This window comes from Triticum urartu, chromosome 1 (assembly GCF_003073215.2).
Source record: "Triticum urartu cultivar G1812 chromosome 1, Tu2.1, whole genome shotgun sequence".
NCBI lineage: Eukaryota > Viridiplantae > Streptophyta > Magnoliopsida > Poales > Poaceae > Triticum > Triticum urartu.
In genome coordinates, this window is record NC_053022.1 from 50,538,901 (window position 1) to 50,562,044 (window position 23,144).

General features: G+C 42.1%; 1 protein-coding gene across 1 annotated transcript; it reads left to right on the forward strand.

Annotated features, from left to right (window-relative positions):
• Positions 1–831: 831 nt before the first annotated feature.
• LOC125554056 lies at positions 832–3,763 on the forward strand. Its single transcript, XM_048717696.1, has 3 exons — positions 832–1,033; positions 1,167–1,273; positions 3,331–3,763. Exons 1-3 carry the CDS (start codon positions 896–898, stop codon positions 3,527–3,529), a joined length of 444 nt encoding a protein of 147 aa, XP_048573653.1. The 5' UTR covers positions 832–895; the 3' UTR covers positions 3,530–3,763.
• The last annotated feature ends 19,381 nt before the right edge of the window (positions 3,764–23,144 follow it).

Here is a 23,144-nt window from a genome sequence, read left to right on the forward strand (position 1 = left end):
AAACGTTTTCTAGAAGTTCTCCATTTTGCGTTCGATGGTTCAGAGGCCAGATCTATACCAAGAAGTGACTTTCAGAACCAAGCTGTTGAAGGAATTTCTCTCTACCTCAATACTATCTGTTATGAGGCCTTAGAAGATCTTAGAGAAAGGATAGAGATGAATTTTGTCCGTAATCAGATGCCATACCTGCGCCAAGAAGCCTATGGACAGTCCAGGACTAATCGGGTTCCTGCTGCAAGCTCGGTAAGACTGGAGTTAATATTTAGTTATCCAAGATCTGATCTGTTAGTAGTAGAAGATTTCACCCTTTTGTGATTTTCTTTATCATTTATGCAGATGACGGATCTATACCAAGAGGCCTATGGAGAATCATCGCATGAACAGATTTCTAATATCTTAGTAAGACTAGTGTTCATATTTAGTTATTTAAGATCAGATCTGTTACTAGTACAAGGTTTTACCCGTTTGTGATTTGCTTTATCATCTATGTAGATGACAGATCTATACCAAGAGGCCTATGGAGAATCATCGCATGAACAGATTCCTAATATCTCAGTAAGACTAGTGTTCATATTTAGTTATTCAAGATCAGATCTATTACTAGTACAAGGTTTTACCCTTTTGTGATTTGCTTTATCATCTATATATGCAGATGACAGATCTATACCAAGAGGCCTATGGAGAATCATCGCATGAACAGATTCCTAATAGCTCGGTGAGAGTAATGAAAGATCTATTAATAGTTTGTGAAGTATTTTCTCCTCCTTCTGATTCACCAAATTAATCATCTATGCAGAAACACCTTCTTACCAAGATCAAGGCTTTGTATGCTAACACTCCGAAGCATCATGGAGAAGGCACAAGTTCTAGAAATATCCATGTTCAAACAAGTCAAATGCATCATGGAGAATGCTCAAGTTCAAGAAACATCCATGCTCAAAAAAGTCATGTGCTCCGCCATGACTATCAGTCCACCTCCCGTTTGGCGGCGTTGCTGGATAAGTTGAGCTTAAGAGAGAACCATAATGATACAGTAAGAAAGTCATCGTCACTAGTCATTTTGTGCATGTCCATTCAGTTATTTTCCAATAAGTCTTGATAGCTTTCATCCAAATACTTAGTGCAGTTCGTACTTGAAGAGAAAATAATAATATGTTTCTCTGCAGATCACGCAACAACTATCTGATATTCCACCTGATGAGAGAACTTTGTTCGTGACATTTTCCAATGGCTACCCACTGACCAAAGATGAACTACATGAATTTTTTATGAGGTATGCCTATCGTTTCAGATTTTATTACATAGGTAAATTCACCATTATGTGTATGGAGAGTGGTATGGTTATTGATCGCTGTTAATAAACAGTGTAATATCGGAAAGCTGAATGCTGGTAATAAACAGTGTAAATTCTCCATTTTGTCAAAGGTAGTTAATAATATTGTACGTGGTTTGTGTTCTAAGAATATTCCGTAGGAGTTTGTGGTGAAAGATGACTAGCGACCATGTTGATGTCCGAATGACATAGTTTTTCTCTTTTGAAATGGAGGCAAAATATTTCCCTCATCTCATTAATTAGTAAGAGTTTTACATTAATTTCAAGTTAGCCGAAGCATGGCACATAAACATCTACCTTCACCTCAACATGATCGACTCCCAATGCTTTGCACCCGCCGCCCCCAAAACGTGGCCTCCCTTTTTACCTTGCGCAAAATGACACTAGATTTGTTTGAAAGATTCATAAAAAACCCTGCATTCCACGGATTGCAAATTTCCCATGAAGTAAACATGAAGAAGGAAGTGACCCACCTGCTCGTGTTTCTGTTGATGTTGATCACAGAATACCACCAATCTTTGGCCGAGTTAAAGTAACCCCATTCGTCGGTGTTAACATTAATAAGCCCAAACAACACTTTTATCGCATTATAAATCCGCCACATGAACCTACACATGAATAATAAAAGTTTCGGCCACTCAGGCCCCCTTTCACAAATTGAGACAAGTCATCCTCTACACTGTACTCTATCAGCTGTCCACACCCTTTAATTCTTGCAAGATAAGCCAAGAATATTTCTTAGATGATAATCAATTTTTCCAAAAAAAGTTAACTTCATTAACTAAACACTTTTTGGAGTCGAGTCGAGCGGAATATACCAGTGATGTCTAGTACTCTACCAAAGTAGTAAGGTTCCGAACAGTTTAATTCTTGTTGTCATCACTTGAGTGTCTTGCAAACTGACCCAAAGCAAAAATAATAATCAATGATGTGTTTCACAAAGAACCCAAAATTTATCTTAGTGTTGTTGTTCCATCAATCATACTCCAAAGACTCTATCTCCACGGTTATCCTATACATGTATATTTCAAAAAATGGATGGCGCAATGTCTTTCCATTTGTAGCCCCCAAGCCAAGTTGCATGCCAAAAGGCTGCAGTTTTACCATGTCCAATAGTGCTCATGGTAACATCATAGAAGAGGTCTGTATCAATGGCGTCGCAAGGGTGTCCCAACCCTACCCCCTATCCGGGTCTTCCCATGAAAGCCATGAGCAACATAGTCGCAAAAGCTCTCCAGAATTTCTCTAGTTCAACGATGCCAACCCGCACATAGACGGCGGCCGACAACGAGCTCCCACTTGATTTGTATTTCCCTCTCGACACCTTGTCGGACTTGACCCGCAAAAGTGCCTGCTTCAACTTAACTACGGTCTTCATGATTCCTTTAGGCAAAACCACACGAGTAAAGTGGTCATAGCTTGTGAATTAAGGACCGATAACCATGCGTTTGTCTCTGCCATGACATGCAAGTTAATTAATACGTTTGCACGTGACGTTGTACACGCATTGCAAATGATGCACTGACAGGGGAAGACCTAAGTGTGGCAGTGGGAATTGAGTGCAAATGTCCTAAGAATCAAGAGGGATGCCATTGAGATCGATACACGAACAAGGGTAGTAGGCACTAAGATCTTGTGCACATTGCTAACAAGACTGGTAACCTCATCAAAGCTTGAAAACACGTTTCTGTTATCTTCTTTGATAGGCACCATAAAAACCACCGTGAAGTCCACATACATAGAGAGGTGTGAAGACATACACCCGGGCCTCTCATTCTGTGAAGGCGGCCAATAGATGTTGCAAAATCTAAAATCTACTAGTTAACGTGGTCAATTTGATAGTACATGATTGACATAAAAGACAGGAAAGGCTATAATAAATAACACAAAATGAATTTGAGGAGAAAATTCATATACAGTGGTTTGAATTCATCGCAGTAATTTTGCCTATATAGGACGTTGCTAACTTTATTTCACTAATTTCTTCCTTGTCACAGGCACTATGGAGATATTGAAGAAATAAGTGTAGAGGAGCCAGTCGAAAGTAGGCCACCACTTTACGCACACGTTACATTTTACTCGCAGATGACACTATTCCGTGTTCTTGATGGGAACAGGAGAGTCAAGTTCATGACCAGGGGAAAACATCTATGGGCTCGACAGTATGTGCCAAAGAAGAAGAAAACTGATGTCTGATGACCAAAGCCTGAACATTCAAGAACAGTCTATGCCAAGCATTCTGGAAGCATACTCGAATAGAATCTGCACTTGTAAGAGTTCTTGTGCATATCTAGTTCTTGTGCTTTCTGCATCTTATTACACATTCGTAACCCAGATTTATGTGTTCTGAACTTCTGATGTACGTATGACATTCGAGGACTCAAATTTGTACTTGTTAAGGACTATAAGTCCATATTATTGGTACGTATAATGGTGTTAAATTTTAAATTCGTTCCTTGAATGTTTTTGTAATGTACGGTAGCCATTGTGTGACGCTAGTTAAATGGTAAGCTCTGTTTTTCTCTTTAGAAAGGAAGGTTCAACCTCCCTGCCAGCAAGCAAACCCGGTCGTGATTTCTCCGCGTTGCCGGGGGAGCTTGAGGTTGGGCCGTGACATATGGAAAAAAATTATATGAGATCAGGTCTCACGGTTAGTAGGTGAGACCCGTCCTGATGGATGACACGTGGTATTCATAAATCACAAAACATCTAATCTCTCCCCTCCTGATTTTAAGTGAGGGTGGGGGATACTTTGTGATTTGTGAATGCTACGTGTCATCCATCAGGATGGGTCTCACGTGAGACCTGGTCTCATAGAATTCTTTTCCGTGACATATGGTGAGTTGCAGCGTCGCTCCTTCTTCTTTTAGCTTCTTCTCTTTTTTTTGAAATTCCGTCCTTTATATTAGATAATATAATGTTCATACGGCTACAAATTATAACAAGCAAAGCTGCTAGCCACACATGACGCTCAGAAGGAAGAGAGGAGGCCGCCTTGGCGAGGGCGTGAGGTGTCTTTGTTTTCCTTTGTTCCTTTCGTCAATTTTCATTGGGTTTTTTTCACCCATGCCAACTTTTCTCAGTACACATTCTGTAATTTTCGTATTCATCAGATACATATTTTATATACACATTTAACATTAGTGAAAATATGATTAATGTTTTTTAAAACTAACAATTTTATGAGTAATATTTCTCATAGACATTGACATTTATGGTACTTATATATTTAGTAATTTATATTCAAGATTATAAAAAAATATAAGATTGAACATACTTATATATTTTTCATACATGTTTAACATTTAAAAATATAAGATTAATAATTGTTTAAATAAATGGTCAATATTTTTCCATACATGGTCAACGTTATTTTAATGGCAATAAAAAATCCATACACAAATAACGTTTTTTATACTGCAGGAACATTTTTAAAAACATTTAACATTTTTAAAACATGATCAACATTTTGTTTCATACACATTGTATTTTTTTGTATATATTTTTTGTATACATGAAAAATATTTTTTCTATACAGATATAACATTTTTCAAATTCTGGATTAAGAATTTTTTACATTCCAGATTAACATTTTTTTAAATACGTGATCAAAAATTTTCATACACATTGTATATTTCTGATATAAACTTTCCATATACATGAGAAATATTTTCACTATTCACATTTAACATTTTTTAAACAAATTATCAACATTTTTTATGCACATTATCTTTGTTCTGTATATATTTTTCATATGCATGGCAAACATTTTTTCTACACACATCTTATATTTTTTGAATGCTTGATAAATAGTTTCCTTCAAATTCTTGAATAATATATTTTTTAAATACGTGATCAACATATTTCACACACATTGTATATCTTAGAATACATTTTTTGTATACATGAGAAATATTTTATCTATACATATTTAACATTTTTTAAATGCTTTACATAAAGTTTTTTTAATATATTTATTTAGAATATTTGGAAGTATAAACAAATAAAAAATAAAGAAAGATAAAACAGAAAACGTGAAGAAGTAGAAAAAAAGACTCAGCGGCATGTGGCCCCTCGCGTTGGGTCAGCCCATTTAGTGTGGCGCCTAACGCGAACGCAACCTAGTCCCTCCGTCCGCGAATAAGTGTACATCTAGCTTTTATTCTAAGTCAAATTTTTAAAATTTTGACCAACTTTATAGAAAATAGTAGTAACATATATAACAACAAACTGATATATTATCAAAGTACACTTCAAAACGAATCTAGTGATTCTAATTTGGTGTCATAAATGCTTTTACTTTTTCCCTAGAAAGGTGGTCAAAGTTTTAAAACTTTGACTTAAGACAAAAGCTAGATATACACTTATTCGCGGACGGAGGAAATATGTCTCGCTGTAAGCGCGTCGCTATAAGGGCATTTTCTATTTAGCGCTGCAGACGCCGGTTATAGCTGTTTCCGCAAGCCGGAACCTGCAGCCGCACTAGCTGGGCTCGGCCCAACTACAATTTTTTTTCTGTTTTCTAAACTCTAGATGATAGACTGCAAAAAAGGGGCGCTAGCTAGAATTCGAACCTGCGACCCAGTTATCAGTAATCTACGCATAACTAACTCATCCACTACGCCAAGTGTGATAGCATACATGTTTTCGTCCATTTATCTATTCTTCTTTTTCCTTTTTCCTTTTTCCTTTTCCTTTTTCTTTTTTCTCTATCCTTTATTACTATTTTTTACAAATTCTTAATTGTTTTCTTCAAATAGATGAACTTCTTCTCTAAATCCATGAACTGATTTTTTCGAAACTCATGAACTTTTTTCAAATTGGTGAAGCTTTTTCAAAGTAGGGGAACTTATTTTTCAAATTTGATGAACTTTTTCTCAGAATCGACGAACTTATTTTCAAAATCGATGAACTTTTTTTCCCAAAATTGATGAACTTTTTTCAATTTAGATGAACTTTTTCCAGATTTACGAACTTTTTCCAAATTCGATGAACTTTTTTCAAGACGATGATTTTTTTTCAAATTCGATGAACATTTTTTGAAAATCGATGAACTTCTTTTGAATTTGTGAACTGTTTTTTGAATACATGAACTTTTTCAATTTGGTGAACTGCTTTTTGATATGTAAACTTTTTTTGCACGTTCATGAACTCCATCTGTTATCAGGGCCGTCCAAGGGCCTGTGCGAGCTGTGCGCTCGCACAGGGCCCCCAAAATTCTGGGGCCCCCAACTAGGGTCCATATACATATATGTATAGTCTGGAAAAAGAAATTCAGTTTTAGGCCTTCTTGGGCCTGGTCCGGTCAAGTCTCCAGCGATGAGATGCAGGCCCTGATGAGATGGATTGATCGACCATAGATGAAATGACAGCCCCAGCGCTTCGGTAACTTCCGCTTCCTATTCCCTGCCTGGTCGCTAGGCTTTCCATCTCCCCATCGCTTCCAACTGAATCGGCGGCTCGGTGGCGTCATGGCGATCGCCGATCGCGTTGCAACCTTACAGGTTCAGGGAAGCGACGGGCAAGAAGCGGACTACTTTCTAGCGCTCGACGCCGTCGCGCCGGCGGCCGGTCGTCACTGTCGCGGTGCCGCCCAACAGGAACAGAAGACCAACCGGTGTGGTGCCCTCCCTGCTCCTTACGCTCTCCCCTTTTCTTTAATTTTGATACAAATTACAAAGTTGTGTTAATATGTTTGGGAACGATTTTTTGTGCAGTCGTTCAAGTTCAGAAGTAGTCACAGATTCAAGAATTTCAGTAGTTGCTCGTACTACCGTCCAAGTCCAAAATCAAGGTTATATCTGATTGTAAGTTTTTTGAACTACCTATACATGTCAGAAGCCTATATTTCATGTGAGCTCACCAGTTCAAATAAATTGATCTGAGTATATATTTCAAAATTTAGGGCCCCATCATTAATATTACCATCTGGAGTATGATTTTCAGAATTAGTTTGGGGTACTATCACAACAAATTTATCAAGAGCACCCCTTTGAATTTGAGCATCTTCTTCTAATTTCTGTTTCTTCTTATGCTTCAAGGCACCAGAATCATACTTTCTTCCAGAACTAGAATGCATGCGTAATTGTATATTTTTTAAAATTTAGGGCCCCATTTTTCTTTTCGCACCGGGGCCCCGAATTCCTGGAGACGGCCCTGTCTGTTATATGTGAACATTTTCAAATAATTGGAAATTATAAGCGCTACAGTGTAGTGTGCAATAAATAGTGCGTCTACCTTTCTATTCTTTAAAGCTTTCGCGCTGAGAACATTTGGTAGCAATTAGCTGGTGTAGTGGCTAGCCTTTCAGTGTTGAAGGGTGAGGGCGCAAGTTCGGTCCCAAGTCAGAATGTATTTTTTGCCGGTCATTTTTCGCTTTGCTTGTTGCGTGATAGTGGGCCGGCCCATCCAGCCGCTGCTGCGAGCGCCACTTTTCTTGCGCGGCGCCGAAGGCGCGCTATAGGAGGTTCCCGCTATAAGCCAGACATAGGCGCACCCTTGACCTTTGGGCAAAGAATGCTTCTCGATGTGGCTTTTCTTCTTCTTCAAACAGTAGCACAAGGCTGGGCTGGTTGGCATCTTATACATGCGCCTCCAATTGTTGTTAGGAGGTGAAAACCCCAACACCCCAACAAACAGCGAAATCACTAATCAAGGGCATGCTTGCAAAGATCATTCCCACCTTCTCTACTACTTACAAGCGACGCAATACATGTACGCCATTTGTCGCTACAAGGGAGTTTTGTCATTTTCGTATAATTATTGTTTTAAAAAATTAACTTTTGAACCATGCGTCCAAATCACGAAATGTTTTCATCATTGAATTTCTCATGTCAAGATCTTTGAAACTACATCTTATATTAATTGGTTTGGATTTGGATGAAAACATTCACGGGAGAAACGGAAATAAAAAAATAGAACTAAAATAAAAATGGAAACAGAAAAAACCAAAGCTGAAAAAAGATCAAAATCCAAAAGAAATCGTAAACCCAAAAACCGGAACCAAGAATTGTGCTTCTTCAAAAAAATTGGGAATCACAGTTGGGAAAAAAAACTAGAATTGTGCTTCTTCATTTTTTTAGGGAAGCACAGTTATGCGTTTTCCATTTCGAGAAGCACGACTATGCTTCTCGCAGAATCATATGTTGTGGTTCTTGTGAAAAAACATCGCTTCCTAAATAAATTGCCATCAAAACCTAGAAAAAGAACTAGTAAAAGTAATTAAAAAACTCACATACACGTGCAAAAAAATCCCGACGGTACAACCAATGCGCAACACATGACGGCGGCTGGGCACACCACTTGACACGCTCCCAAGCGCAAGAAAGCGACCACTATGGGATTAGTTGCTCCCAACACACGGAGAAAAACAAAAAAAACACAGCCACGCGGTCCAACAGGCGGGATGATATTCCCCGTGCGGGTTAGGTAGAGCAATCAAACATGAACCCCCGCCACGGTAATGGGTCAGCCCGTTCATTCATTTATGCATTTCTTTGATTTGTTCATTCCACCGCTTTTTGTAAGGGTTCTAGAACCTTATCTGAACCAGTTTTTTCGGGTTTCTTCGGTTCTTCATCTCTTATTTTATTTACTTTTCCTTTTTCTTATTTTCTTCATTGGCGAACCTCAAACCCATAAACAAATTTTGAAAATCAGGACCATTTTTTAAAATTCATAATTTTTTAAAAATAAAACAACTTCTTTCAAATTTAGGAACTTTTTAAATTCATAAATTTTTTCAAATTGATGAAAAAATCAAATATTGGAACATTTTTTGAAATAAAATATTTTTTATTTTCATGCAAAAAAATTACTACAGAGTCATTTGTCAAATTCGCAAACATTTTTTTAATTCAGGAACATTGTTTAATATTCATTTTTTAAAGTCGTGAACATTTTTTATATAAGGCAACATCTTTAAAATTTAAAAAAGTCATAAATAGTTTTTTGTATTTGTGAACATTATTATAAATTCTTTTGAATTTTGAAATTTTGGTTTAAAGAAAGAAGAACAATAGAAAGGGAAAAGGAAAAAATGTGTTTCACACCCCCGCTTTGGGCCATACCAAACCGTGTCGGGCGTTTGTGATTATGTGCCCCACACCACTCTATGCAACAAATAGGAGCACTCGCCCACGGCCCACATCGAATAGAAAACACACGCGACAACCCTCGTGAAAAATAAAACGCAACTCAACTTGTGTGATTCTTTGAGGCAGCATGTCATATGGCTCAGAAGTCAAATGTTCAATAACTAAATCCAATCAAAATCTTCCACGTGAATGAATCCATTAAATTCATATAGAAATTCTTAGCACATCTACGACACGTACGCTTAGCGCGGACGCCAGGGTCGATTCCCTAGAATTTTGGCTCAATTCCCGGCCGAAACTAGGAAAATAGCTACCGTCGCAGTGGAAGTTGTCGTCAAACGCTTTAGGGCATGTACAATAGTGCTATCTTAAGAGTGCCACGTAGGATCAGTGATGAGGTGAAGGAGAGAGGGCTCATAAGAAAAGGCTTGTCTTTTCTTATTTAAGAGAAGACAAAAGATGATCTCTTAGCACAATATGTCTTATCATATTTTTAGAAATTGATAGTTATTGAAGATATGGCTAAGAGATGACCCATTATAGACTTTTTTTTATCATATCTAAATTACATGCAAAATTTAAGATAAGACTATCCTATCAACCATTGTACATGCCCTTAGCTTTGTTTCAGCATGGAACAAATCAACAAGCGGTAGGAGTTATCTCGAGCGCCAGAATTTATACAAGGAAGGCAACAGAATCAACATAATATAGGGGCGCTTCGTTACATGGTGTGTCGGGGAAGAGGACGGCGTCGTTTTTCCTTTTCATTTTAAATCATGAGGCGTCTCCAGATTGCTTTAGCTGGAGGCAGTGACTTGTACACGAGGGCTATGCAAAAAAAAAAAATCCTTTTCTTAAGTGAATGATCCGGGAAAGCGGCCTTCCTGCACGCAGCGGCAGATGCACGCAGCGCATCGACGGTCGCGGCGCGCGAGGTGATGTGTGCAAAAGAAAATGTCAAAGTAAGCAAAGCGGACATACATTCGATCGATACATGCAAATACACAGCATACGTCGCTTTCGATGGGGTCGCTTGGTACGGTTTTGACGTACGCAGGGGCCGGTCCGCTCAGAGCATGCATGGAAAGGCCTGCAGGGCATGACTTTTATTACGTCACGGGCCCGACTCTGGTTTTAGTACTAAAATGGTTGCGTGTACCTAGCTTAGAGCATCTCCAATAGCTTGTCTATATGGATGTCTATACTCGTTTTCCACGACGTGAGCTCAAAACAGGCGTCCAACAGCTTGTCTATATGATCGTCCAAATATACACATCCTCTAAATTGGCCTCGACAATGTCCATGTCTGGACAATGTGAAGGCGTTGTCTAAACTCAGCTGCAGTCATGATTTCTTCCTCTCTCTAGCGATGGCCACCTGTCATGGTCTCTGTATATAGACATTCTGATGCAAAACTGGATGTGTATATGAGGGAATCTTTTTAGACCATTGTCTATATGAATATATAGACATCCAAATATACACATGCTATTGGAGATGCTCTTAGGCGTTGTACTTACGAATATGGTGTCCACGCTCGCATGTGAAAGCTGCCGTTCTGACACGTTGTCGTGAGGCTTTTTACCGTGCATCCATGCGCCAGTGCATGTCTCGAAGCTCATCGGTAACTGATGTATGACTATATGTGGACGAATTTATTGATTGAAAAGCTAATTTCAAAATCTCTACTATTAAAAGGGGATCGAACATCGTGATGGTTCGACCTCGTTCGATCCCCCACCCCCTTCGTACGACAACCATCAGGCGATGGGCCACGCCCACAACATCCCCAAAATCAAAGGCCAACTCAGCCCACGTACAAGATCCACAGCCAAAAAAAATCGGCTCAACTCACGAACGAAGTCCTCAACCCACGAACGAGGTCCATCGATCAACAAACCAGCCTAAAAAACAGTTCAGCTCAATCCACGAACGAGGTCCATCGGCAAAAAATCAAACCACCTGCGAGCTCCATCGACCCACGAACGCACATCTCCAGGGAGAGAAACGCCAGTTCTTCCTCGCGTACGAGCTCCATCGACTCACGGACGCACTACGTCAAGGAGAGAATCGCCAGTTCACTCCCCGTCCGGCCACATCGTTCTCACGCGAGCGGCGAGCTGTGCGAGCACAGCCTCTGCTGAACTGCAACCTCGGCGCCCCTGAACCAGAACCTGCGCTCAACGGCTGTTGCTGCGTCTATATCTCCGGATGCCGCCGCTACATCCTCCTGCCATCATCTTCACAGTTCTTCACCTACCGTCTTCTGCCTCTCCGACGGCAAAGGACTGAGGTCCACCTTTGTTATGTTCGATGGTGCCCACCATGCCCTAGGTTTGCAATCCTCAACTGTTTCAGCAAAGTTTTTTACATCAGAAAGATACTAAACTCCTATTCCGAACTTCATGATGTGACCTCCAAGTACATTGAACAAAGCATGCAGGATTTTAAGCTATGTACCAGCTACCAAATTGTGAAGGAGTACTACTCCAAGTACATTGAACAAAGCATGCAGGATTTTAAGCTAGCTACCAAATTGTGAAGGTGCTTCATTAGGCTCATCAACTTCTGGGAATTAATACATGAAACAAATGTATAATGTGTGCTAATGTGGACGGGTGCGACATGGCATCTCAAACTTGTCTTTACAGCAAGTCTACTCTATGCAAATGAATGAAAGCAAATGTAACGAAGTAAAAAATTTAAGAATTGATGTCGTGAGATTGACATGCTTTTCACCCAATTTCATACTATAGACACCTGTTCAGTTCCCAGACTCAAGTTCATATTGAAGACCCCTTTTCCATAAAGAATCTTGCTAAAGTCCTCTTAATCACAGTACAATACAGTTACAAATATTTCTCTCATGGTCAGCTCTACGTTGCATTGTCTAGAGCCAACGCGAAGAGGAACATTAAGATTCTCGCCATCAAGGACAATGGCAAGGGTAAAGGAAGGGTAAGGGCAAGGGCAAGGAACAAAGCAAGATTTCAAAGAAGCGAAAAAGATTTGAACCCTTATTAACGACCATGAAGAACATAGCCTACAAGGAAGTCTTTAGCACATGAAGTCGCCAGATCAAATTATAACAACTCAGGTAAAGTATGTTCAATTCTGCATTACTATTGTAGATCTTAATGCACACTAACCTGAGTTTGTGAGCATAATCAGTCTTCAGAAACCATGAGTATTCCTTTCGCGACATCTCCCCGTTCTATACTTAGTCGAATATGCACCTGTTTAAGCTGGAAATAACAAGAGATAACGTGAAATTGCAAACAGATTAAGGATGAAGATGCTTGGACAGTGACTTGCTATAGAAGAACAAAAATACTAAGGTGTCGTATTTCTTTCTAAGGCATACGCTTTTTAATATGGTAAAAACCTGAGGCATCTAATATCATATACTCCCTCCTTCCCAAAATCTTAGGCGCGTAAGTTTTTGCATGAAGTCCCAAAATCTAAGGCGCAGATGCCTTTCTCTCTCTCATTCAGTTACAACAACCACTCACGGTCGCTATTTTTTTGGAAACAAAAACAAATCTCTGGCTGGGTCTTTCGTTGATGCTTACATCTCAACAGCATGTACGATGGTTCAAGTAACAATTAAACTGCGCTGATTTTCATGCTGGCTACTAATACGCCTAAGAATATGGGAAGGAGGGAGTAGCAATTAAAAAACTGACTTAAACTTCAGTTCCGTACAATCTCTCGTTGGAAATACATGGATAAGGAACTATGTATCTGATAATTTACAAAGAACCCAAATTCGAGCTGAGTTTGCCATCAGTGAGCTCCTCATATCTCTACTATCTCTACTATTAAAGGATGAGTCTTTCAAGACAATAGATACCTCGATATGAACAAAAGGAACATAATCTGTTCGTCTGCTTTTTTTCTGTAGCTCTGTGATAAGATTTAGCACACATGTGTCCTTAAATTCAGGCCTCAAAATTTGTTGCAGATGGTGATTCCAAAGTGCCAAGTACAGGATTAGAAAAATCAACCCTTAAGCTATTCAGCAAGAGCATTGTGGTAACTAGAGAATGAGTCATATTAGACCCTGAATACAAGCACCGCTAACCTGCAAAATGGCAAGGACCTCGGAATGGAAGCTTTGGCAATACCACAATAGCGCGTTATGCTGAGTTCATTTGCCAAAAGATGCAGACCGAGCTTTGCGTTTGTTTTTTACAATTGGTACATCAGTATGAATGTGATCATTGGACAGTGCTGACTTTTATGTCAGGTTACCTTGCATAAATCTGTATGATTCCCCGATGTGTTTTGCTTTGTTGAAATGCATTGTGTGTTTGTGTACAATTAGAATTTGGTCAGGATTGGAAGGTTGACTCTCCAGGAAGAGGAAGCTAAGCCTCCTTGACCAGAGTTTTTTCTTTTTCTGAAGCATGCCTTTTTGAATAGGAACGGCTAAAATTGTTTGTAGAAAAACTATTAAGACCCACTTTTCTTGTTGTACTAAAACGAAGTTTTACTTATTTCTGCCCCTAAAAAAACTATATTTTTGGTACGCTAACTCATTTCAGGTGGTTAGACCTTTAAACGAGTTTATGGGAAACAGAACTGACAAAAAACTCCATATCTAGACAACCCAAGAAAGGTTTTATCCTCATCTCATAAAATAAACTTAATCATAACCGTATTCTGATTACTACACATCTACTCCTAGCTATCTTTCAAACTGAGTATATATAAGATAGATTCAATCTACCTCCAGATTTTTGCTTACCTCTAAGATCGAATTTCACCGGCGGTGCCAACCCAACAGAGCTACCAAACGCGGAGGGAGAGACGAGAGCCGACCGTGACAAGGTAAGATCCGTGGGCACCCTGATCCTGACGCATAGGGAGGGGAGCAGAGCTCGGTGGCGAAGAGAAGCCGTCGGCGTCGTGCTGCACCACGGAATCCACTCCTCGTCGATCTCCGCCCATCCGGCCGAGCACAGCTTGCGGCAGGGTCTCCAAAATGAGGAGCCCAATCCCGCTGGTGGATGCAGATCGAGCCCACCTCGCGCTGCACGGCGCGCGCCAGTCGCCGGGCGTTACCACTCGATGATTCGGACCAACGTGGCGTCATCGCGGCGGGGGCGCGGGGCAGGGAGCGCCGCACGGTGGATGCCGCCGCCCAGACTGCGTGCGCGTCTACCTGCCCCCCGGATCTCGCCGGACAGCAGGGAGTGATGGGGACGCGGTGTGGGAGGCCCGCGACGCCGCAGGTAGGCTGTAGGGACGGTTCAGAGGCACGGGGTGGGAGGTTGGGCCGGGATGGGTGCCGTGCGCCATGACGCGCCGGCGGCTGCACAGGGGAGCAGGGTGGGTCATGGGTGGCTAGCTGAATGGGAAAGGGGTGAGCAGCGAGGAGAAGAGACTGAGAGTGCTGGCTGTAGCAGAATTGTTTTTGTCCCACGACTCTATAATTTTTTATTTATATTAGTGTATATTATGCGCAATTGCTTTGGGAGGCCGAGCTCTATGGAGATCTCCAAATCCAAAATTCAAAATTCTTGAAAAATCATATTTTTACATTCAAACAAATTCTGAAAAAGATATGGAAACAGATGAAGGCATAGTGCACAAGTGTGTAAATTTTGAGAACAAAATACGTTGAAATTGTTGGAAATATGCCCTAGAGGCAATAATAAATTGATTATTATTATATTTCCTTGTTCATGATAATCGTTTATTATCCATGCTATAATTGTATTGATAGGAAACTCAGATACATGTGTGGATACATAGACAACACCATGTCCCTAGTAAGCCTCTAGTTGACTAGCTCGTTGATCAATAGATGGTTACGGTTTCCTGACCATGGACATTGGATGTCATTGATAACGGGATCACATCATTAGGAGAATGATGTGATGGACAAGACCCAATCCTAAGCATAGCACAAGATCATGTAGTTCGTATGCTATAGCTTTTCTAATGTCAAGTATCATTTCCTTAGACCATGAGATTGTGCAACTCCCGGATACCGTAGGAGTGCTTTGGGTGTACCAAACGTCACAACGTAACTGGGTGGCTATAAAGGTGCACTACAGGTATCTCCGAAAGTGTCTGTTGGGTTGGCACGAATCGAGACTGGGATTTGTCACTCCGTGTAAACGGAGAGGTATCTCTGGGCCCACTCGGTAGGACATCATCATAATGTGCACAATGTGATCAAGGAGTTGATCACGGGATGATGTGTTACGGAACGAGTAAAGAGACTTGCCGGTAACGAGATTGAACAAGGTATCGGGATACCGACGATCGAATCTTGGGCAAGTATCGTACCGCTAGACAAAGGGAATTGTATACGGGATTGATTAAGTCCTTGACATCATGGTTCATCCGATGAGATCATCGTGGAACATGTGGGAGCCAACATGGGTATCCAGATCCCGCTGTTGGTTATTGACCGGAGAACGTCTCGGTCATGTCTGCATGTCTCCCGAACCCGTAGGGTCTACACACTTAAGGTTCGATGACGCTAGGGTTATAAAGGAAGCTTGTATGTGGTTACCGAATGTTGTTCGGAGTCCCGGATAAGATCCCGGACGTCACGAGGAGTTCCAGAATGGTCTGGAGGTAAAGAATTATATATAGGAAGTGCTATTTCGGCCATCGGGACAAGTTTCGGGGTCACCGGTATTGTACCAGGACCATCGGAAGGGTCCCGGGGGCCCACCGGGTGGGGCCACCTGCCCCGGGGGGCCACATGGGCTGTAGGGGGTGCGCCTTGGCCTACATGGGCCAAAGGGCACCAGCCCCTAGAGGCCCATGCGCCAAAGGGACAAGAGGAGGGGAGAGTTCTAAAGGGGGAAGGCACCTCCGAGGTGCCTTGGGGAGGATGGACTCCTCCCCCCCTTGGCCGCACCCTTCCTTGGAGGAAGGGGCAAGGCTGCGCCCTCCCCCTCTCCCTTGGCCCTATATATAGTGGGGGGAAGGGAGGGCAACCATACCTGAGCCCTGGCGCCTCCCTCTCCCTCCCATGACACATCTCCTCCCTCCCGCAGCGCTTGGCGAAGCCCTGTTGGAATCCCGCTACTTCCACCACGCCATCATGCTGCTGGATCTCCATCAACCTCTCCTCCCTCCTTGCTGGATCAAGAACGAGGAGACGTCGCTGCTCCGTACGTGTGTTGAACGCGGAGGTGCCATCCGTTCGGCGCTAGGATCATCGGTGATTTGGATCACGATGAGTACGACTCCATCAACCCCGTTCTCTTGAACGCTTCCGCGCGCGATCTACAAGGGTATGTAGATCCACTCCTCCCTGTTGCTAGATGACTCCATAGATTGATCTTGGTGACACGTAGGAAATTTTGAATTTATGCGACGTTCCCCAACAGAAATGTGGGCTGTGCAAAAACTACAAATTTGTGGTTTTTTAACACATGATACGATTCATCCTCCCCGATCATCAATTTGTCCTTTTTGTACAGGTAGTGTTTTAACATATCTCATCCTTAAATTTTACACACATACGCCTCACATCATTGTTTACTTATACGAAAAAGTTCAGAACTGAAATTTTTGAATTTTTTTTTTTTCAAAAAAAAGGGCCGAGAGCTAAAACGCCATTCTCTGTATATTATAGCATAAGAACTGAGGTATTTGGACGGTCTGTCGGGGCTACCAAATATCTTGGCTAGACTAGAACAAATCTTGTTTTGCATATTCTAGATGTCTGTCTTTTTAACCTTTTTAGTTTGCATGTTGTATATGAATATATGATAGTACTCCCTGCAAAGAAAAAGAATAAATGATAGTAATATATTTAGTATATACATTTCACTTTTTCAGACTGTGTCCATGATAGATATGGATATTATTGACCATCAAAAAGAACCTACCAACAAGAGTCCGAAGGTGATGTTGTTGGAAGAGATAAAAAAACTCAGCAAATTCTATACAACCTACCAACAAGAATTCGAAATGGCTGAAGAATCTCAGGGAAATAAACATAAAATTGAAGAGACAAAAATTATAAAACTTAAGTCTAGGGCGGCATAGAGGGGTTCTTCTTTGATCAAGCCATCGGTGCTGAATGGTGCTTTTTCGGTGAAGCCCTGGTTGCCGCACGGAGCTTGAAAACTTAGTCACACCGTGTGTCGTTTTTTAAAACTATGTATTAAAGACCAATAAGTGAGAGCTGATGGCAATGTACAAACGGTGGATCTGAAGCTCTCAATTTCATGGGGTTGGTCCCCTACCAATATGTCACATCGTGCTTCGCTGTTTACATTTTTCATCATGTTCTCTCCAAATAAAATTCCGGCAAATAAAAAATTTAATCAAAGTATACAATGCGTTGGCTAGAAAATATGACCATGTTCGTAGATTTCTAATTAACGTTGACATTGTTCTGTTGTTGAAATGTACTTCATAAAAAGCACTCATATAAAATGTCCACTGTCGAGAATCTTTTCACATCATATTTCGTATTCCCGTGGCAACGCATGGGCATTCAACTAGTGGTATTACATTCATTCTCTTGCCCAAGGATACAACAAGCTATTCGCTGCCTACTGAGTGCACACTATTCTTGTTTTCTCAAAAAAAGTGCACACCATTCTCATATTTTTTTACTAAAACCTTTTGCCTGGCTCGGACATTTGTAGAATCGGATACTTGTTCAGTGCAACATACTGCCTGGTTTGGGTATTTGTAAAACCGGATGTCTGGGTTCCGGTCTGTCCCGGACAGAAACCACCTTCTCCTGGTCCCGGGACACTTTGGGCAGAAGATCAATGGCAGCCGTGGTAGAGCTGTCCGGAGACGGTGAGCAGAGGACGAACTTTGAGGCATCCTGGCTCAATCACGGTGGATTAGACAAATGGGCCGCTGGTGTGCTTGTGTGTAGTTGAAACAACTAGTGGAACCAGTCAATGCTGTCCTACGACGTGTGAGCGTGATTGATCAGGGTGCATGGGGCGTCTGGAGCGTGTAGCAGCCTTATGTCAGACCGTGCTGTCAGATTGGTGCTTTGAATACGCGTATATCATGCAAACCAAAATCCAACGTCCCGCTATACTCTAAGTAGCACGCCGTGCTGATGCGAATCATGAAGGGACGCGCACCGTCGATGCCGTGCGTGCAGCTGCCACTGCGTCTAGCGATGCACCTCTCAATGATCCGGTTCAGTCTGGCTGATATTTCACGATCGTTGCCTCGTGCCAACCAGCTCGGGCACTCTCATCCTTATTCTCTTGAGTAACGACAACCACGTTTTTGTTTTTTGAGCAACACATCCCCGCATACTTCTTCTGTAACAAATACTCGCTACCCGATGTGCCGACGCTGTCACCGGCGAGCAAGTGCTTCGCTGCCCGTGGCCCTCCTGTTCTCTGTCAATCGGCGGCGCCCTCTAGATCGAGTAGCACCATCGTGTCGTTGCTGCCTCTGCGAGGCACAACCGCAGTTGAAGGAGAGAATTCCTTATTTGACCCTTTCTTAAATTTTGGTTCCTTTTTTGGCCTTAGTAAAAAAATTCTTCATGTTCTGGCACTCAAACTTCAGTTTGTTCCCTATATGACATTTCCGTCAGTTTTGGCAACTAACACCGTTAAATCCGACATGAAAAGTCCTTTTTACCCTTGGTGTAGTTTGTGACCAAAATTGTGAACTAGAAGTCAAAAGCAATGGTGATGTGATCCGTTTGTCTTGAATACATTACCAAATAACCAAATCTGCTATTTAGCACAGCTTTAATTTTAATTGGATAATTGGACAGAACCTCCCTTGTATATTGATGATATATCCCCTGTACAGTTCATATATGCACAAATTATAATATACTTGGAGCAGATTCACATGTATGCAAACTAAAAGTTCATAGAAACTTGGTCCAGGTTCACATATACGGAAATAGTCCACATATTTAGTCCTCTACACACATTCAGGTTCACATAGAGTTCACATATAATAGTCCAGGTTCACATCATGTCAAATACAACACATGAAGGTCACATATAGCACTTACAAAAGCCCAGGTTCACATATATATTACATAAACAGCTCAAAACTTTCCCAAATGAACCATGATATGGAAAGGGATCCAATGAGAATCACAAGCTAAGCCTCCTTTTGCTTCGTGTGCTCATTGCAGGGCTGGCAGGATTCATGTTTTTGCTACGTGTGCCCATTGCAGGGCTATCATGTGGCATCATAGGAAGGTGTGGCAACTTATCAGCAACCTCTTTGCCTTTTCTTTTGGCATCTAATTTCAAAGCAACACATGCTTTCTTGTTGGCCACACAAATGGGCTGAGTTATTGATCTACACATACACATTCATGGCAGCACATCATACATCACATATAGTAGCCCAGGTTAACAATAGAACAATGCATAACATAACATAAAATTCGGAAACAACCATAGGTTACCTTTTTGCTACTCTGGATCCAGATTTACTCCCTTTCCCTTTTTCCTTAGTTGTTTTCTCCAACATTTGGCTATAGTGAGAAGAATGCAATTATAATACAAAACCAAGCTTTCATCTAATCTACTACAAAATTCAGAACTAGTTCTTACCTTTTTGATGCTCCAGTAATTGAGTTATCATGTTTTCTCTTTTTCGTAGTTGTAGGTTCTAAGCTTTGGCTATTGTGAGAAGTTACTTAGAATTCAAACACATATTTCATATAATTATGAGCATGAGTGTAAAGTGGCTAACCTTGGCGGAAAGCACATAGAGGCTGCTGGAGCATCATCCTCGCAAGGCACAATTGATGCTTTGGTGGTCTTTGCCCTCTTATTTGGTGGTCCTCTACATGAGCAACAAAAAAGTAGTTAACATGTATGGCTGCTTACAAAAAAATGCAAGTGAAGCAAGTTACACAATTATATTTATTACCTCACAGCTAAAATAGCAGCAATGTCATCTAGGTTATCCTTCTTGCATTTATGCCAATGATGCCCATAGTCCTTACAAATAGGGCATAAGTGTTGGCCGCTTTTTCTTTTCTTCTCACTGCAGCCTTTATACCTCTCAGTTTTATGCCTACCCGCTGTGGATTTTAGTAGTGGTGGAAACATGAAGAATCCATGGTCAGATTTAGGCCATTGGTTCTTGTCAACCATGGCAGGAATTAGTTGGTCATAGGCTGCCCTAAATTTGTCAATGGAGTAATACAAGTCCACATAATTCTGTATGTGTGCATTGATAAGAGATGTGATAAATGCTAGACCATGCTTGCAAGGAAGGCCAGAAACTTGCCATTGTCTACAAGAACATGTCCTGTCAAGCAGACCACAAACCTAAAGCCGCTGCCTCCCAATGCTGTCACTTCAGCGACTTCTTCTGAGCTTTCTACCACCTCCAAGTTTAATTTTCTAGTCTTTGCATTCAACTTCTTAATTATGTGGGGAAGAATCAACCCAACCAACTTCCTTGCTACTTTCCTCCTTCGGTCCAACATGCTCATTCTCAGGTACTGGGTTGCGAAGATAATCATCATCATCATCATCTTGTTCTATGTTGTTAGGTTGGCTATGCGCATCACTATGCCACTCCGTTATAGGCTCATATGGTTTCGATGGATCACAATATGCAACAAACATGTGGACAACCTTTGTCTTGGAGTGTTTCTCAAACATCGACACCAATTCTTGGTCAGATGTTACTTCGGGGTAGATTTTAAGAACATCATCATAATACTGAACATGTGCAACTTCCAAATAACGAGGCGAGTACTGCTCTACGATTGATTCAACCAAGTCCTTATAATTTGTTAAGTCAGAATCAATAACCTTATCAAAACAGAAGCATTTGATATCCTTTCTAGCCTTTTTTGGGTTGCCAAGCAAATTGATTTTCAGCACATAAGTTGAATTTTGATCCATCCTGTAAAAACCAAATAAACTTAATCATGAGTTGCATTTGGGATCCATCTCTAAGTTCAGATTTTGCAGCAAATTATCATCTCTAAATGAAACTCCTAAGTAATCTGTTGCATTTCGACAAATCTAGAAGAGAGGTGCTGCAAATATGTTGCATTTGGGATCCATCTCTAAGTAATCTTCAAAGCCATCTCTAAGTACTCTGTCAAATTTAAAGAAGAGATGCCTCACCCATCTAGACAAGCCGATGTAGCCGCATCCCTCGGTGATACTTGGCCTTGCTCCGGTGTTGCGCCTTTACCACGCAAGGCTGAGACCGCCGCACAGCCGGCCTCCCCACCATGGCCGCCCTCCACCTCCCCACCATGGCCGCTTTGCCCGTCGTCAGCAGGTTGGCCGCCCCCCGCCTCCCCACCATGGTCGCCTCGCCCGTCCTCCAGGGGTTGGCCGCCCCCGCCTCCCCACCATGGCTGCCTCGCCCGTCCTCCAGGAGTTGGCCGCCCCCCGCCTCCCCACCATGGCCGCCTTGCCCGTCCTCCAAGAGTTGGCCGTCCCCTGCCTCCCCACCATGGCCGCCTCGCCCATGGCCCTCGTCCACCTCGCCCTCCTCCATGTGCCTGCCGCTGGGTGACTCCCGCCACCGCCGCTGGGTGCCTCGCTCGCGCCGCCGCTGGGTGCCTCGCTCCTCGCTCGTGCCGCCGCTGCGCTAGTTAGGTCTCGGGGAGGAGAAGGGGAATCGGGGGCAGAAGGGGGGGGGTTCGTTTTTCTTTTTTTTAGTGTGCTATAAAGAAGGGGTAAAACGACTTTTCCTGTCATAGTTGACGGTGTTAACGACAAAAATCGACGGAAGTGTCATGAAAGGAAGAAAATAAAGTTAGGGTGTCAAAGAAGGAAAAAATAAATTTTTAGGGCCAAAAAAGGAACCAAAATTTAAGAAAGGGCCAAATAAGGAATTCTCTCCAGTTGAAGCCTCGTCCGTCGTCGCTCGTCGTTCCACATTGCCGCCGCCCCATAGGAGCAACGGCGTCCGTGGTTGTCGCCTCCTCGAGTTTCAACTGTAAATGCCGGTGCTGCCGTAGCAATAGTTCCTGCAACATTATATTTATTGCATAAATTCTCTGCAACTTGACATTCATTGCACTGCAAGTTACAAGAATATCTCTAAACGTTCCTGCAACATGATCTCTACTGCAAAAAAAAATCCGCAACCGAATCTCTGTTGCAAATGTTTCTGCAACAAGATCTCTGTTGCAAAGGTTTTCATAACAAAAGTTTTGTTGCAGAAATAGACGATGATGCTCGGCCACTAGATTAAGCCAGGTCTGGCGGCTAACGAGGCAGATCTTTTAAAAGTTTCATCGGCCGACACGTAACACGTCCTTTTCTTAATTGCCTAAGCAAAGCACACATTTTTTTTAGGAAACCTAAGCAAGCATTTAGCTTGGAGATGCCCTTAGCACGTCTAGCATTAATCTTTAGTAAAACCGTCTTGTGATCCACGATCGAGTCCAGAATTGATCCTGAACGTACACGTGCGTGTGATCCGACGGCTCGGGAGGCGACTAATCGCTTGCCGGGATCGGGCGACCGTAGCGTCCTCCTGGAGAAAAAGAAAATCGTCCTCTGGATTTCCAGCAGCTGCCGTCGCAGTTAGGTACTCCGCTCGCGATATCGATCCCCGCCGTCCCCCTTCGTCGGCATCTTCTCCGCCGTCTCTCTTTCTCGTCGACCGACGCGGAACCCTAGATGCGCCGTGCCTCCCCATCGCCGTAGAAGAAGAGAGGAAGAAAGATCCCCTTTTTTCCTTTTCGAACAAACGCAAAGAGTCCAGCGAATTGGGAGGTTGAAGCTCCCTTTGTC